Source organism: Priapulus caudatus, unplaced genomic scaffold, assembly GCF_000485595.1.
Source record: "Priapulus caudatus unplaced genomic scaffold, Priapulus_caudatus-5.0.1 Scaffold41, whole genome shotgun sequence".
NCBI classification, from domain to species: Eukaryota; Metazoa; Priapulida; class Priapulimorpha; order Priapulimorphida; family Priapulidae; genus Priapulus; species Priapulus caudatus.
This window is the reverse complement of record NW_014577102.1, coordinates 403,966-417,163: the sequence shown is the minus strand read 5'-3', so window position 1 is coordinate 417,163 and position 13,198 is coordinate 403,966. Positions and strand designations below refer to the sequence as shown.

Here is a 13,198-nt window from a genome sequence, read left to right as displayed (position 1 = left end):
CTATTATCTACTCCTGATACATATATATATATATATACATCTCATAGCTTGGCCCGGTAACAGGACGTTCGTGCCTTCATCCTTTAATTACACCCACTCTTCTGCCATGATATAGTTCCAGCATCCCTCAGCATGCCCAGAATAAACTGCACTGTGGTTTTGCATTCCATTGTTTCCCCTGGGGAGCAAGCGGCTGGCCCATGGCACGCATACGCTGTAGAGTGGGATGAAGAAAGGAAATTCTCTGCGGGGGTCGAGGGGTGTCAAACTGCCCCAACTTCAATGCTGCTGTGTCAACTTCAATATCTAAGCATCGAAATCCGACATCGTACAGCTGGACGTATTTCTCTACTGCCGCTGGAAAATTTTATCGAAACAGAGCGGGGCAAGTTTACCGTTATACACGTATTCTACAGGTTCTTATTTTGCAGGAATGCGCCCATGTTTCGCCTGCCACCCACTAGCAGAATTTCGCACTATGCCCGCGACAAGCACAGATGGTGAAGATTCTGTTTTTTTGGGCATGTGCGCGTGTGTGCAAGATATTACAGGGGTTTGTAAATGGAATGTGCACCAGTCAGCTTGAGCCTGCTTCGTAGGAACCACGATGACAGCTGCAGATAAAACCATATAAATGCCCGTTACATGACTTCAATGATTTTTGCAAGGCTGTTCTACCAAGAAAGTTGCTAATAATCAACGATTTTAAAGAGCATCAAGTTATCAACTTGTTGCCACACGCATATTTTTGCGTACTCACACACGTTGGGTTATTATTTTTAACCTTTAAAAATCGGAACTTTCCAAAATGTATAGTACCCTGTGAATTTCTTCACGTGCTATGCACTGTAACGAAACCAGAATGAGACAATGAACACCAGAGTTTTTGTGGCAACAAACTTCTTTTCATCCAATAAAGTATTTAACAACAATTAAGCTAGTCATGATTTTGTAGAAAAACACAAGAAAAACTCATTACACAATATTTAACTTTGTATGTGCATGAGCTATATACCTTACTCTTAACATATACCTGCATGTAACCACCATCACACATATATCAACGTGTAGTGTCCTGGTTTGAACTTTTATTGTTCCTCCAATAGAACTAATATGCACTCCTACACATTACTTACTCAACTATAGCTTAATCAGCAGAGAATTGTCTTATATTAGGCACATTATAAATCATAAAAAATCGTTAACCAGTTTGCTACAAGATGAATAATTAGCTATGAAACTAAGAACTTACTGGATACTAGAAATACATGGAATTTACAGAAATATTCCTCATTTCGACCGCATTTGAGTGCAAAAGACCTCTCCCAGGTATTTCTCCTGTGTGCACCTAAGGTGGAATCCTCTATGACACGTGCCTTGATGCCTGTACTGACCACGTGTCCTTCCACTGCTGAAGATTTCTACCATCAACTGTCACCCACGGCACGACATACTGCGCAGGCTGCTGTTTCCTAAATACAAATGACAACCAACTTAGAACCGCAGGCATCATAACATAAGGGGAAACAACGTGGAATGACCTATCTCTATCAGCTCCAGTTTGCTGCCAACTTCTATGGCTATTGGTCTTTCATTTGCATTTAAGCCTAATTAATCTGCACTGTCTTCAACAATTTCGTCTTAATATTACTTATAACGCACAATCTGGCTAGCATGATGGTGACCCTATTTAGCTAACATTCGTCCCTCCACACCACCGGAGGTTTATTTCTCAGGCAGACACATCCGTACATTATGAATTAAAGATAACGTCATCTTGAAACAGTTTTACACGTGTTCTTTTTATTAATGTGGCTATTCGGTAGCTAACCTGCACAAAGATTAGGACGAAAATGCATGAGTAAGCTGTTTACAATTTACTCCTAAGATGACCCCAAGAGATGACAGAGATGCACATGAAATTAAACAATCGCAATTCGGCTCAAGACATTTTATGTGATTCGAAGAAAAAATCTGTAGTGAAATTCGCAGGTCGTCATGCCTACCATTCGTCGACCAGCGTGGACAGGGTCTGACACGAGGCAAGGGCTCTTGCAACCCTTAGCAGGGTGTCCTGGATCGCTGGCAGCGTTGTCTGCAGCTGCCCGTCGTCATAGCAACTCACTCTGCTGATCACCTCTGCAAGAGACGTATAAAATACTGCCATGCATCCGTGAGTAAATGAACAATCGAAAAGTGACAGAGAGAGAGAGAGAGAGAGAGAGAAAAAAAAAGAGCGAGAGAGAGAGAGCGAGAGAGAGAGAGCGAAAGAGGGTGAGTGAATGAGAGAGAGAGAGAGAGAGAGAGAGAGGAAGGGGAAAGGAGAAAAAATGAAACAGGGAGAAAGGAAGGAGGAGAGAAGGGGAAGTGGAGGAAGGCGAGGGAGGCAGACAGTGACTACTAAAGAGAGCTTGCGGTCACCTTCAACTGAATCGTCTGTAAATGTCTTTCCGCCATGCAGTTCCAGAATTCGATTCTCAGTATATGCCCGAGCATCACATAAGAACTGTGCCTCTGCTAGTTGGTGTTTCCTTCTCACAATGAATGGCAGCAGAGACTCAGGCGCCTTAATTGAAAACAAATAATATCGATAAATATAATTCTATATATATAGTAATTCAATTCTCACTGTCTGACATACAAATAATCTAGCATATATGAAAAATGCCTTCTATGGGTGCATGTTTATCATTCCCCTACACACAGCTATCTGTTACTATTTTAATAAATATTCACTTACATAGTTAACAAATGATTTTGATTAGGGATACTTTTTTGTATTAACATTAGAGTACCTTTATACGAAGGAAGTCACTCAAACAAAGGCATTCTAATTAACATGCTTGCGCTGCCACCTGTTGGCAATGTCGAAATACTTTACCATAATAGCAGCATTCCAGCAGTTACGCCAGCTAAACAGCTAACATTCTACATATTACTAGTGTAACGTTGAATTACGTTTGTTGAATAAATGATATAGAAGGAATCCAAACTTGTGTAGACTATTACTAAAACAACCCCTAGTCTAGCTCCGCTGATTAATTCATGCAACATTTGTAAATCATATGTTACATTATCTCCCTCAATCTCTCCTAACCTCTCTTCTCTATATTACCCCAAAAACCCCTACATCCTGAGCGCACATGTCACCCGTTCTCCCAGACCGCGTCCTACCACCATTTCACAATGACCCTAGAAACGCCCGACCTAAAACACGTTCACAATTCTCCCTATAACATCAATGTAGCCGCAACAAGATGCGCGACGCTCTGTCTACATAGACTACCACTAAAACATGCAACCCTGAGTCTAGCCGCACTCCACGTCTCTAACTAATTAATGTAACACTAGAGTAAGAAAACCAAAATATATATGTATCTATGCTACAGAGGTTTGGTTTAAAATAAAAAGTATAAATACCTTATAGGGTGGAAAATCTATGGCTAATAGCAAGGACTCCAGCAATGGCCCGCCAACTTGCAACGATGGATACTCAAAGCGATTAATCGATAATTCAATGGTTTTAAGTTGTACACCACTGGAAAAAAAATTGACAATACTACATGTACCATGCCAACACTCATAATATGAATCCAAGTTTACTTACATTTAATGAATCATAAAATTTTACTTGTGACAAACTTTTCAAATCTCCATCTCTGCCCCACAAAAAGTTCCAAAGAAATCCTGTCATCTTTCTACAACGCTTTAGTCCCACAACAATTAACTCGCGCACCTGTCGATCGTGGTCGTCATTAGCAACGGTAATCGCAGCACACCAAACAGGTCTGTCTCGGCGTACAGCGACTTCTGCAGCTGCAAGGCGTGCTCGGAGACGGTTGCCATGGCGACACGGAGGTTCGTCCTCACGAAGCTCAGGTTTTCGCTCCTCAGGGCCTCTAGCCGTGGCTTCATGCTGCCATTCCTGTGCAGGAGCGCGTTGATAAGCCGCTGCTTCTTCTCCTGAATCAGAACATGAACATGACGACAGATACTGTAAGACTCACATGTGTTCGCAATAACGCGATGAGCCATCCATTCATCCATCCATACAGACTCCCCTGCAAAAAGCTAAATATTCATATTTTCATACTTTTTTTGATTAAGTATCCACACAGTCTCCTACAAAATGCTATATAAAATATACTAAAATATGCAGATTTATGCTTGCAATCAACTTGTTTTGCATGCAAGCAATTTCATAATGTAGCAGAAGAAAAACAAATGCACATATATTGTTGGCTTTGTGAAATTTAAATGCAGATCAAGTCAGGCCTTAGGCATTGAGACTATATAATATTATCATATTAGTGCAGTCATATTATAATAAAGGATCCAATATAGAGGTGCTAACAGAACAGTTGCAATCATAATGCATTACGCATATGAATCTGTTTCATTTTACTATGACTTGCTTTTCGAAAACCATTAACATTCTCACATAATCAAAAGTAGCTAGGCATATAAGCTGTACACCATATAATTTTATGCTAAACAATTCTGCAAGCAATTCACTACTACATCACTCTCTCATTACTCATTCCAAGTACACACTGTGCATTTGCAGTGTGACATACTTATGAGCGGCCTGCAGTAGCAAAACACTGCTTCAATACTTGTCACCTTGAGCTTACCACGATAGCCTTGAAGCCCTGTATAGCTTCATACTTTTGCTTCAATTCGTTGTTGTGCTGATTTGCCTTCTCGGCTGTCTCTTGGTAATGCTTGGCTTCTTGCTGCAGGTATTGCAGGCACGCTACATCTGCAGCGTTACTCAACTGTGTACTGATCACCTTCCTGGGAAAGCAGAGAGAAATAAATCTCACGTCGGTCAAGCATTTCCGTTCCAATATTGTTAGTTCCTTATTTGATATACGTGTAAAAAGAGGATTTACAGCTCAGATTTTCGTTAATTCAAGCTTTCTTCTATATTTATAATAGGCATCCTATAGCAAGGACTATACTTAAAATGTTAAAGTGCTATACTCAGACTTCTAAACACATATGAAAATGTCACAAATTTTTTTTTTTTTTACACAGAGTCATTGGTTGGTGATGCAACCTGCATAATGTGAAACCTCAAAGATGGATTGATTTGATCATCTTTTCATATGAACCATGCAAAGATTATCCACACAAGTAGGTGATATTGCAATATTTCTCCGGAGAAAATTGTGCACTTAAACTTGCCTTGACGATCTACTGATACTACTCTATGCCATAAATGGTTCGTGTTGTGCCAGTAAGTCCTACTTCTGAAACCAAGTTGACATTTTTTTACTTACTGAGCCAAAGACAGAGCAACGGTATCAGCTTTGAACATCTTTATCAGCAAGGCCTGGATGCAAAACTGAATAAGTTGCAAACTCTCCTGTGTCCTGCAGGCTTTGGCAACATGCTGTCTTGTCTCTGCGTGTCTTCTAATATGCTCCATACAACTTAACTGTAAAAGATAGAGAAAAATGCATCTAATTACATCTGTGTCTACATCAGCACGGTATATATTTGAGCTTTAGACATTACACTTTTTTTTATACCACAACCACATGAGAAAGGTAATTATAAGTTAGTTTTGCACAGACCTGCAGTAAGTCCTGAACACTTTGTTTTATACATGGTTTCTGATGCATTTCTGTCAGTTTTCCATTGCCCAGCTTCTTCCTGTAAATAGAGCAGAAGTTTATTTTATATTCTGCAACTACTTTAATCATGCATCCCATATTGCTTAAGCAATTCTTAAGAAGTGTTAACATTTAGAACTAGGAAGGACTAGAACATTTTAGGACTATAGAATATATAGGTCACTATAAGTGATACTTCAAATCAAAATTACATGTAAAAAAATCAAAAATCTAAACCATTAACAGGTTCCTGCTTATATCTTTCATGATCAAAAAAGCGCTGCATCGCTGCACCTATTTTTCTATAATTTTCATCAAGCACCATGTTACAAGGCACAGTAACACATACACTTAACACGTGAAGACGATACGATTTTGGGATGGATGGACACAATAGAAAAGGAGCCCCCTCCCCAGCACCCACCGTACGCAGACAACAAATGCTTACTTCACGTCTTCCAGGTCTTTCTTCGGATCGACATGTTCGATTCTCTGCTGAAGCTGACATGCAGAGCTGCGACAATTCTGGATCATCGCTGTGAGGACTTCCTCACTGCTGTGGTCAGCAAGCAACCTCTCTACAGCAGCATCAACCTGCTCCATCCGTGGAAGACTACAACAACATTGAACTACACTAAACACCCATACATGTATAATAACCTGCATTTTCCAAGTTAGCCTAAAAAGGTTCTTATATAATATAGGATCCATCCGTGGAAGACTGCAACAACATTGAACTATTCGGTCAGTTATAAACGACATCTTGACCCCGTATTTCAGATGTGAGTAGCCAATAAAAAACAATTCTGCTTTGCTACTTCGTGAACCTACGTACACTTTTGTATACCTCAGTAACATAGATTCACGGTTTCGCATGTAGTGTAATCACAAAATATTTAACTTGAATAATTTACTAATTTAAAAAAGATAGAATTGACAGTGCGTAATGTTGAATACTGTAACACACGTCAGAAATAACTGCCAATATAGCCGAAGACGAAAAGGCAAGTACAACAAGTAATAATGCCGTCGGTACCAAAAAAAGCAATTGACCAAAGAGACAGCCTAGAAACAAGATTATCTGACCAAGTGGTATTTATTTTGTTTCACCGACTGAATAATGTGCTCTGAAGAGTTAGGATAACTCTGGTGTCATCATACCATAGACCCGCCTCCATTGTTTTATCCAGTGAAGCTGCTTGCAGGTCCTTGGATAGAATGTTCTGAAGTAATTCACAAGCTTCCCTCACATCTTTCTGCAACAGTGAACAAACCATAATCAGAACATGCAAATAGTTTTTCCCCATGTAAGTTGCATTGCAAATTAAACTAGAAAGGGCAGTTGTCGCCAACTACATGTATACCCCGTGTTCTCCCCAAGATGTGTAAGTATACAAAGTGTGGTCGCGCTAGGTCAATTAGGGGCCGAATTATAGAGTGGAAAAGAAATATAATGAAGATCAAGGTCAATGTCAAATAAAGGTTGCAGTGACCTGGTTTTGGTACGCGGCACACCTTCTCCCCAAGATGTGTAAGTATACCAAGTTTGGTCGCGCTAGGTCAATTAGGGGCCGAGTTATAGAGCGGAAAGAAAATATCATCAAGGTCAAGGTAGAGGTCAAATAAAGGTCGTAGTGACCTGGTTTTGGTACGCGACACACCTTCTCCCCAAGATGTGTAAGTATACCAAGTTTGGTAGCGCTAGGTCAATTAGGGGCCGAGTTAGATAGCAGAAGGGAAATATGATCAAGGTCAAGGTAAAGGTCAAATAAAGACCGCAGTGACCTGGTTTTGGTACGCTGCTCACCTTCTCCCCAAGATGTGTAAGTATACCAAGTTTGGTAGCGCTATGTCAATTAGGGGTCGAGCTATAGAGCGGAAGGGAAATTCTCTACGGGGGACCGAGCGACGGCGGCTGGGGAGACATGAAACCATAGTATCCCCGTCGGGATACAATAATATCAAACTATAAGTCATTTTCTTTTTTATCATATTAGATCAACTAAGTTCCTTTGAAATTTGTCGCGTTTCCCATGAAATTCCAAAGCAGACAGTTTTCCTTTTTAAGAACCTACAGAAATTGTTTTATTTTCGAGAATTTTGAAATGATTTACTCTGAGGACTACATTAAACTTCACGAGTGCATATTTGGATGCGGATATTCTAGTGGCTCCATCGCTTGATGAACAAGTTACAACTCGCTTAACATACCATTGCAGCCGTCTCCAGGTGCAGGTCTGTCTCTTCTTCTGCAATGCTCCCCTTCTTAGTATAATATTTGGCACCCCCGGAACTCATTCTGACAATAAACGAGAAAAGAAAAAGAGTGCAAATCAACACAACGAACAGATGCAAGATTATGTTGCGTCTGCATCATTCCTCACTTCATTCAACCCACCTCACCTTAAAAAAACAGCTCCTTTTCTGTTTACATAACTGATATAGAACTCTCCTTGCAATGCAGTACCTGTCAATTCATTACCCCTTGACATTACTTTCACATCCTTTAACATATTCATCTCCTACATTCCACAGACACACAAGAAAATTAACATAGACTGCTATGTTTAAAGAGTGTATCCATCTTTAAATAATATTACTAGGTAAAAATATACCCCACGACCTAGCCTACCTCTTGCCAGCCTGACCCAGGGTCATTAGATCTGTAAGCTGTGTGTCTAGTTCGGTTAATCGCGTCCTCTCACACTCCCAGTGTGATATGCGAGCCGAGAGCATAGCTGTACGCTGCCGGCTCTCCTTGATCTGACAGCATTGCTTCTTATAAAGCTTCTCTGCACACAAAAAACAAGCATATCACTCTAATGCCGAGTGTGAAATCATTTTAAACAAATATTCCTTTACTCATAACAGGGTGAGGAGGTCTGTCACAGTGTGTAACATTACCTTTTTTTAAATTTTACTTTTGTAACTTGGTCTAGTATTTTTTGTAAATATTTGTCAAAGTGCGAAGTTGAGTTCTAACTTTTTACAAAGACACCAAAGTTCTAATGAGAAGCTTTGTTAACCTTCCTTCTTTCTACCTTTGCATACCTGTGTTCGTAATTTCTGTGTTGAGTTGTTTCACATGCTTGTTAACGAGCTCAGTCGCCGACAATGTCCCTGCTATCTCTCTGTCAAGCCGAGACTTGTGTTTCAGCAGTTCTATCTGCTCTTCCATCAAGTGACTACCACAAGCAGGGTCAGACGATAGATGTGCTTGTCTTGTTGCCAAGGAATTGGTTAAGGGTAATTGTATATAAAATGATTCGAGCGATTGGAACATTTTAGTAACATTAATATAGATGTACTGTAATTTTATATAATGAAAGTGTCAATGACACTGTAGCTCACCTTGGGTGTGATAAAAGAGGGAGGGGGAATAAAATAGGACGTTGTCATCTCTCCCATAGGAGTAACAACCATTTTGGGTCTAGCCTTACAGTTACACATTCACATGCCAAAATGTAACAAAATCGAATGAATTTAGATGGCCATTTTAATTTTTGCCAAAAAGTGGGCGTGGCTCGAAAGTAGGTCGACTGGCGTGCTCCAAAATAAGAAGTTAAAATCTCTCCCATATGAGTAATAACTGTATTCAATTTGAAACATGTGGGTCAAACGGTTCTTGAGTTATCGTTGACCGTAGGCAGACAATGAAATGCATAGTGAAATTGCCAAAATCTACCTAATTTGCATAATTAAAAAAAAAAATCTAAACCTGTGTGATATGTTTTGGGCCAGTCCTCATTCACTCACATACCAGAAATGAGCAAAATCCATTGAACCTGAACTGATTTATAGCCATTTACATTTTTGCCAAAAAGTGGACGAGGCTCGAATGTAGGTCGACTGGCGTGCTCCAAAATAGGACGTTCAAACCTCTCCCATAGGAGTAACAACTATATGCAATTTAAAACATGTGGGTCAAACGGTTCTTGAGTTATCGTTGACCGTAGTCAAATGTTGACGGACGACAACCCATGGCAATAGCTCATCTTGACGATGTCAAGGCGAGCTAAAAATACAAGCTTGCAATGATTTCAGTGCATTTTTTTCATTCCCACCAGTTTACAGTACAAGTTGCAAGTAACATATACTAGTATTTTTGAGCTCAAGTAAATCACTTACGTATAAATTTAGATAACATTAAACATGCTAAGAGCCATATTGCTCCACAAGGATACAGTTTTAGGTTACCTCTAACATTATTTACTGTTTCTGTGTGATGCACATGCTGTATGAGGTAACTCCAAATTCCAACCATTGGACCTTTACACAAACTGAAAAATAATCATAATGACATTATATAAATAATTAGTGAATCTGCATATATGGCAATTATTGTAGAACACAAACATGTTATGCAATGTAAATAATACAATGATACACTATTATATTATATAACATACAATATTATTAGTAGATAAGTAAGATAACCATATAATAGGAACCTTTTCCCCTCTTCTCTACTCCAGCTATTATATGTCTATATTAAAAGGCTGGGAGAAGCAGCCGTGAAAACCATCGTTAGTTCTCCGGCCACCGGAGAATTAAGAACAAATTTTCTTGTTAGATCTCCGGCGCTGGAGAAACAAGTGTACGTTTTCAGCACTGCTTCTCCGGCTTTGCCGTAGAAGCAGTGCTGAAAATCATAGTTAAATTCTCCGGCAGACCGAAGTGTCCCGCCGCCGCTGTATTCCGCCTGTGGGCCGCCGCCGCAACCCTAACCCTAACCCTTACTTCTGGTTTGGACGTTATGGTTTGCGCAGCGGCATAGTCACGAAAATAATCAGGGAAAAAACGGCGGCCGGGGAAATAATCACTTCGATATTTTAAAAACGTGCAGTTCAAGGGAATTGTTCATATCACTCCATGTACTGAAATTACACGTGTAAATTATAAACTAATTGTAAATTAACTAAATAACATTCAGCATACATATCAGGGGTAGGTAATAGGGCCTATTATCTACTCCTGATACATATATATATATTTTCAGATAGTAAGAAGAAAAGAAGAAAAGCAATTAGCAAGACTGAAAACGTTAGTGATTATGTTATATCATACTGCCATATACCTTGCCAGATCTTCCTCAGTAGGATATGAAGAGCCAAGACAAGGGCAATACTTCATACGGTGCAGCCAGTCTTGTAACAGCGATGGAAGATTGGACACATCCACTTTCGCTTTACGTTCCCCTCCAAAATTTGCTTGACGGTAGCCTTTTTCCATACTGGATAAAATATTACAGAAAATAATATCTTAAATATTTCTCATGTAGATATATTACCTGTTAGCAGTCACCTGACACATTGTTAAGATGCAATAAGCCTGATTGAAACAACAATACGTCAATAGATTCAGATTGTAGAACTATAAGTATAACAGATAAGCTAGGTCACAGGCACTTGGGACAGAGTGAGGAAAAACTGAAAATAATATGAACGCACATTCCCAAATAGGCGCTACTACCGCTGAGAGGGTCTATGCCCCCCAGGGTACTGCCGGAACGTAACCTGGTACTATCTAATATGCCGGACCGTACCTCGCCTACTCCACTAACGAGTCTAGGGAGTCACCTACGCCTACTCCCTAACCGTAACCGTAACCCTAACCCTAACCATATCAAATAGTTACCAGGGTACGTTCCGGTATACCGGACCGTACCCAGGGTACGTTCCGGCAGTACCCTCGGGGACATAGACCCTATGAGCTAGAGTTGGTCAAATAATATATTTCAAGCTCTAGGAATGTCGGGGGAGTTTCTGGGAAAGGTTTTACTTTCGTTTTTCTCCTCTCCAGTCCTCGGTACCCCCATGCATAGATCAATACTGCCGCACATCCGCAAAGTTATAGTGCCTAGAATATTGAAGTATATACAGTTTACATTGCTTCTAGATATCTAACTGAATAAAAATAGTCCACTTTCTACACAAAGAAAAGTGACGAATTCAGCTTTGATAAATTGCCCATCGGGGGCCATCGGGCAAGCGGGTTTTGTCGAGCCCGGCACCGCAGGGTTCGAATTTCGGCTGAAAATCTAGTGGACAGCAGGACCACCAACTTCAGAAAGTTGGTGGACCTGCACAAAAATTTGGTGGTCAGCTTATTTACTAGCAGTGAGTAACAAAATGGTATATAAAAATAAACATTGGGTGGCATTAACAGCATGTACATGTAACATAGAGTTGGCCAAATAATATATTTCAAGCTCTAGGAATGTTGGGGGAGTTTCTGGGAAAGGTTTTACTTTCGTTTTTCTCCTCTCCAGTCCTCGGTACCCCATGCATAGTTTAATACTGCCGCACATCCAAAAGTTATAGTGCCTAGAATCTTGAAGTATATAGTATACAGTTTACATTGCTTCTATAGATATCTAACTAAATAAAAATAGTCCACTTTCTACACAAAGAAAAGTGACAAATTCAGCTTTGATTACGTGAGTGTCAGGTTTCCCTGGTGCTCATAAGGTCTATGTCCCCCAGGGTACTATCGGAGGGTACCCTGGGTACGGTTCGACATATCGGAAAGTACCTCGGGGTACTATACGATGTCGCTGCGTACACTGCATTGTCCCCGGACCCACCGTACCCGGACTTTCAGCCAACTGATGTCGTAATACTAATACTAATACATACACTCTGTCAAGGTGGTAAATCACATAGAAGAAACCTCTAAACCTCTAAGAGCTAGCTTTTATATTTTAGATTTACAACATCGGAAATACGTCCAAATCAGGGTACGGTCTGTCACTCTGTGACTCTGTGAGCCTGCGGCAGCGATCCGCGGGCTATAGTACTAGAGCTATCTGTGACTTAGCTCCAAGAAACGGTATTGCTAGGGTTAGAATACCCCATGTATAGACAATCCGTCGCACAGCCTGGTCGGGCTATCTGTGACTGTGACATGTATAATGTATTGTAAGGGTGAGGGTACATCTCCTACGACGTGTAACAGTCGGAGAGCCTCTCGCCAACGTAGTGTTACTGTTAAGCGAGAAGGGAACTTGTGGTGGATAAGTGGGCCCAAGGATAGAGAACATGGCCTTGGGTCCCAATAAAACCAATGTGCCTAACCCTAACCCTAATCCTAACCCTAACCATAACCCTAACCTATTAGTATTATATATTGATATAATATTATATTTATATTGATGTAAATGACATTGGTTTTATTGCAATATTGGGACCCATGTTCTCTATCCTTGAACCGATAAGTGTGACTGTGTCTGTGACTGTGATAGCTCCAAGAAACGGTATTGCTAGGGTTAGAATAGCCATAAGTTCCCATCTCGCTTAACACTACCGTGACTACGTGGCGAGAGGCTCCTCCGTCGTGTAACAGTCGGAGAGCCTGGTCGGTTTAGGGTTAGAATAGCCATAAGTTCCCATCTCGCTTAACACTACCGTGACTACGTGGCGAGAGGCTCCTCCGTCGTGTAACAGTCGGAGAGCCTGGTCGGTTTAGGGTTAGAATAGCCATAAGTTCCCATCTCGCTTAACACTACCGTGACTACGTGGCGAGAGGCTCCTCCGTCGTGTAACAGTCGGAGAGCCTGGTCGGTTTAGGGTTAGAAT

At 40.6% G+C, this 13,198-nt stretch overlaps 1 protein-coding gene across 2 annotated transcripts in view; it reads right to left on the bottom strand.

The window, feature by feature from the left end:
• Nucleotides 1-844: 844 nt before the first annotated feature.
• LOC106820441 (HAUS augmin-like complex subunit 5) overlaps nt 845-13,198 on the bottom strand; it is a 15,563-nt gene continuing 3,209 nt past the window's right edge. The window contains exons 1-15 of one of the 2 annotated variants that reach the window (XM_014824966.1): nt 10,699-10,851; nt 9,806-9,901; nt 8,673-8,842; nt 8,254-8,413; nt 7,833-7,920; nt 6,783-6,877; nt 6,070-6,234; nt 5,583-5,661; nt 5,286-5,443; nt 4,635-4,797; nt 3,737-3,963; nt 3,421-3,538; nt 2,422-2,566; nt 2,007-2,139; nt 845-1,472 (exon numbers count right to left, since the gene is read on the bottom strand). In XM_014824966.1, coding sequence (XP_014680452.1) covers nt 1,364-1,472; nt 2,007-2,139; nt 2,422-2,566; nt 3,421-3,538; nt 3,737-3,963; nt 4,635-4,797; nt 5,286-5,443; nt 5,583-5,661; nt 6,070-6,234; nt 6,783-6,877; nt 7,833-7,920; nt 8,254-8,413; nt 8,673-8,842; nt 9,806-9,901; nt 10,699-10,754 — 1,962 coding nt within the window. In that variant the 5' untranslated portion in view covers nt 10,755-10,851 and the 3' untranslated portion in view covers nt 845-1,363. Of the gene's footprint in view, nt 1,473-2,006; nt 2,140-2,421; nt 2,567-3,420; nt 3,539-3,736; nt 3,964-4,634; nt 4,798-5,285; nt 5,444-5,582; nt 5,662-6,069; nt 6,235-6,782; nt 6,878-7,832; nt 7,921-8,253; nt 8,414-8,672; nt 8,843-9,805; nt 9,902-10,698; nt 10,852-13,198 lie in introns of those variants that run through there. The other variant, XM_014824959.1, reaches the window with a different exon arrangement.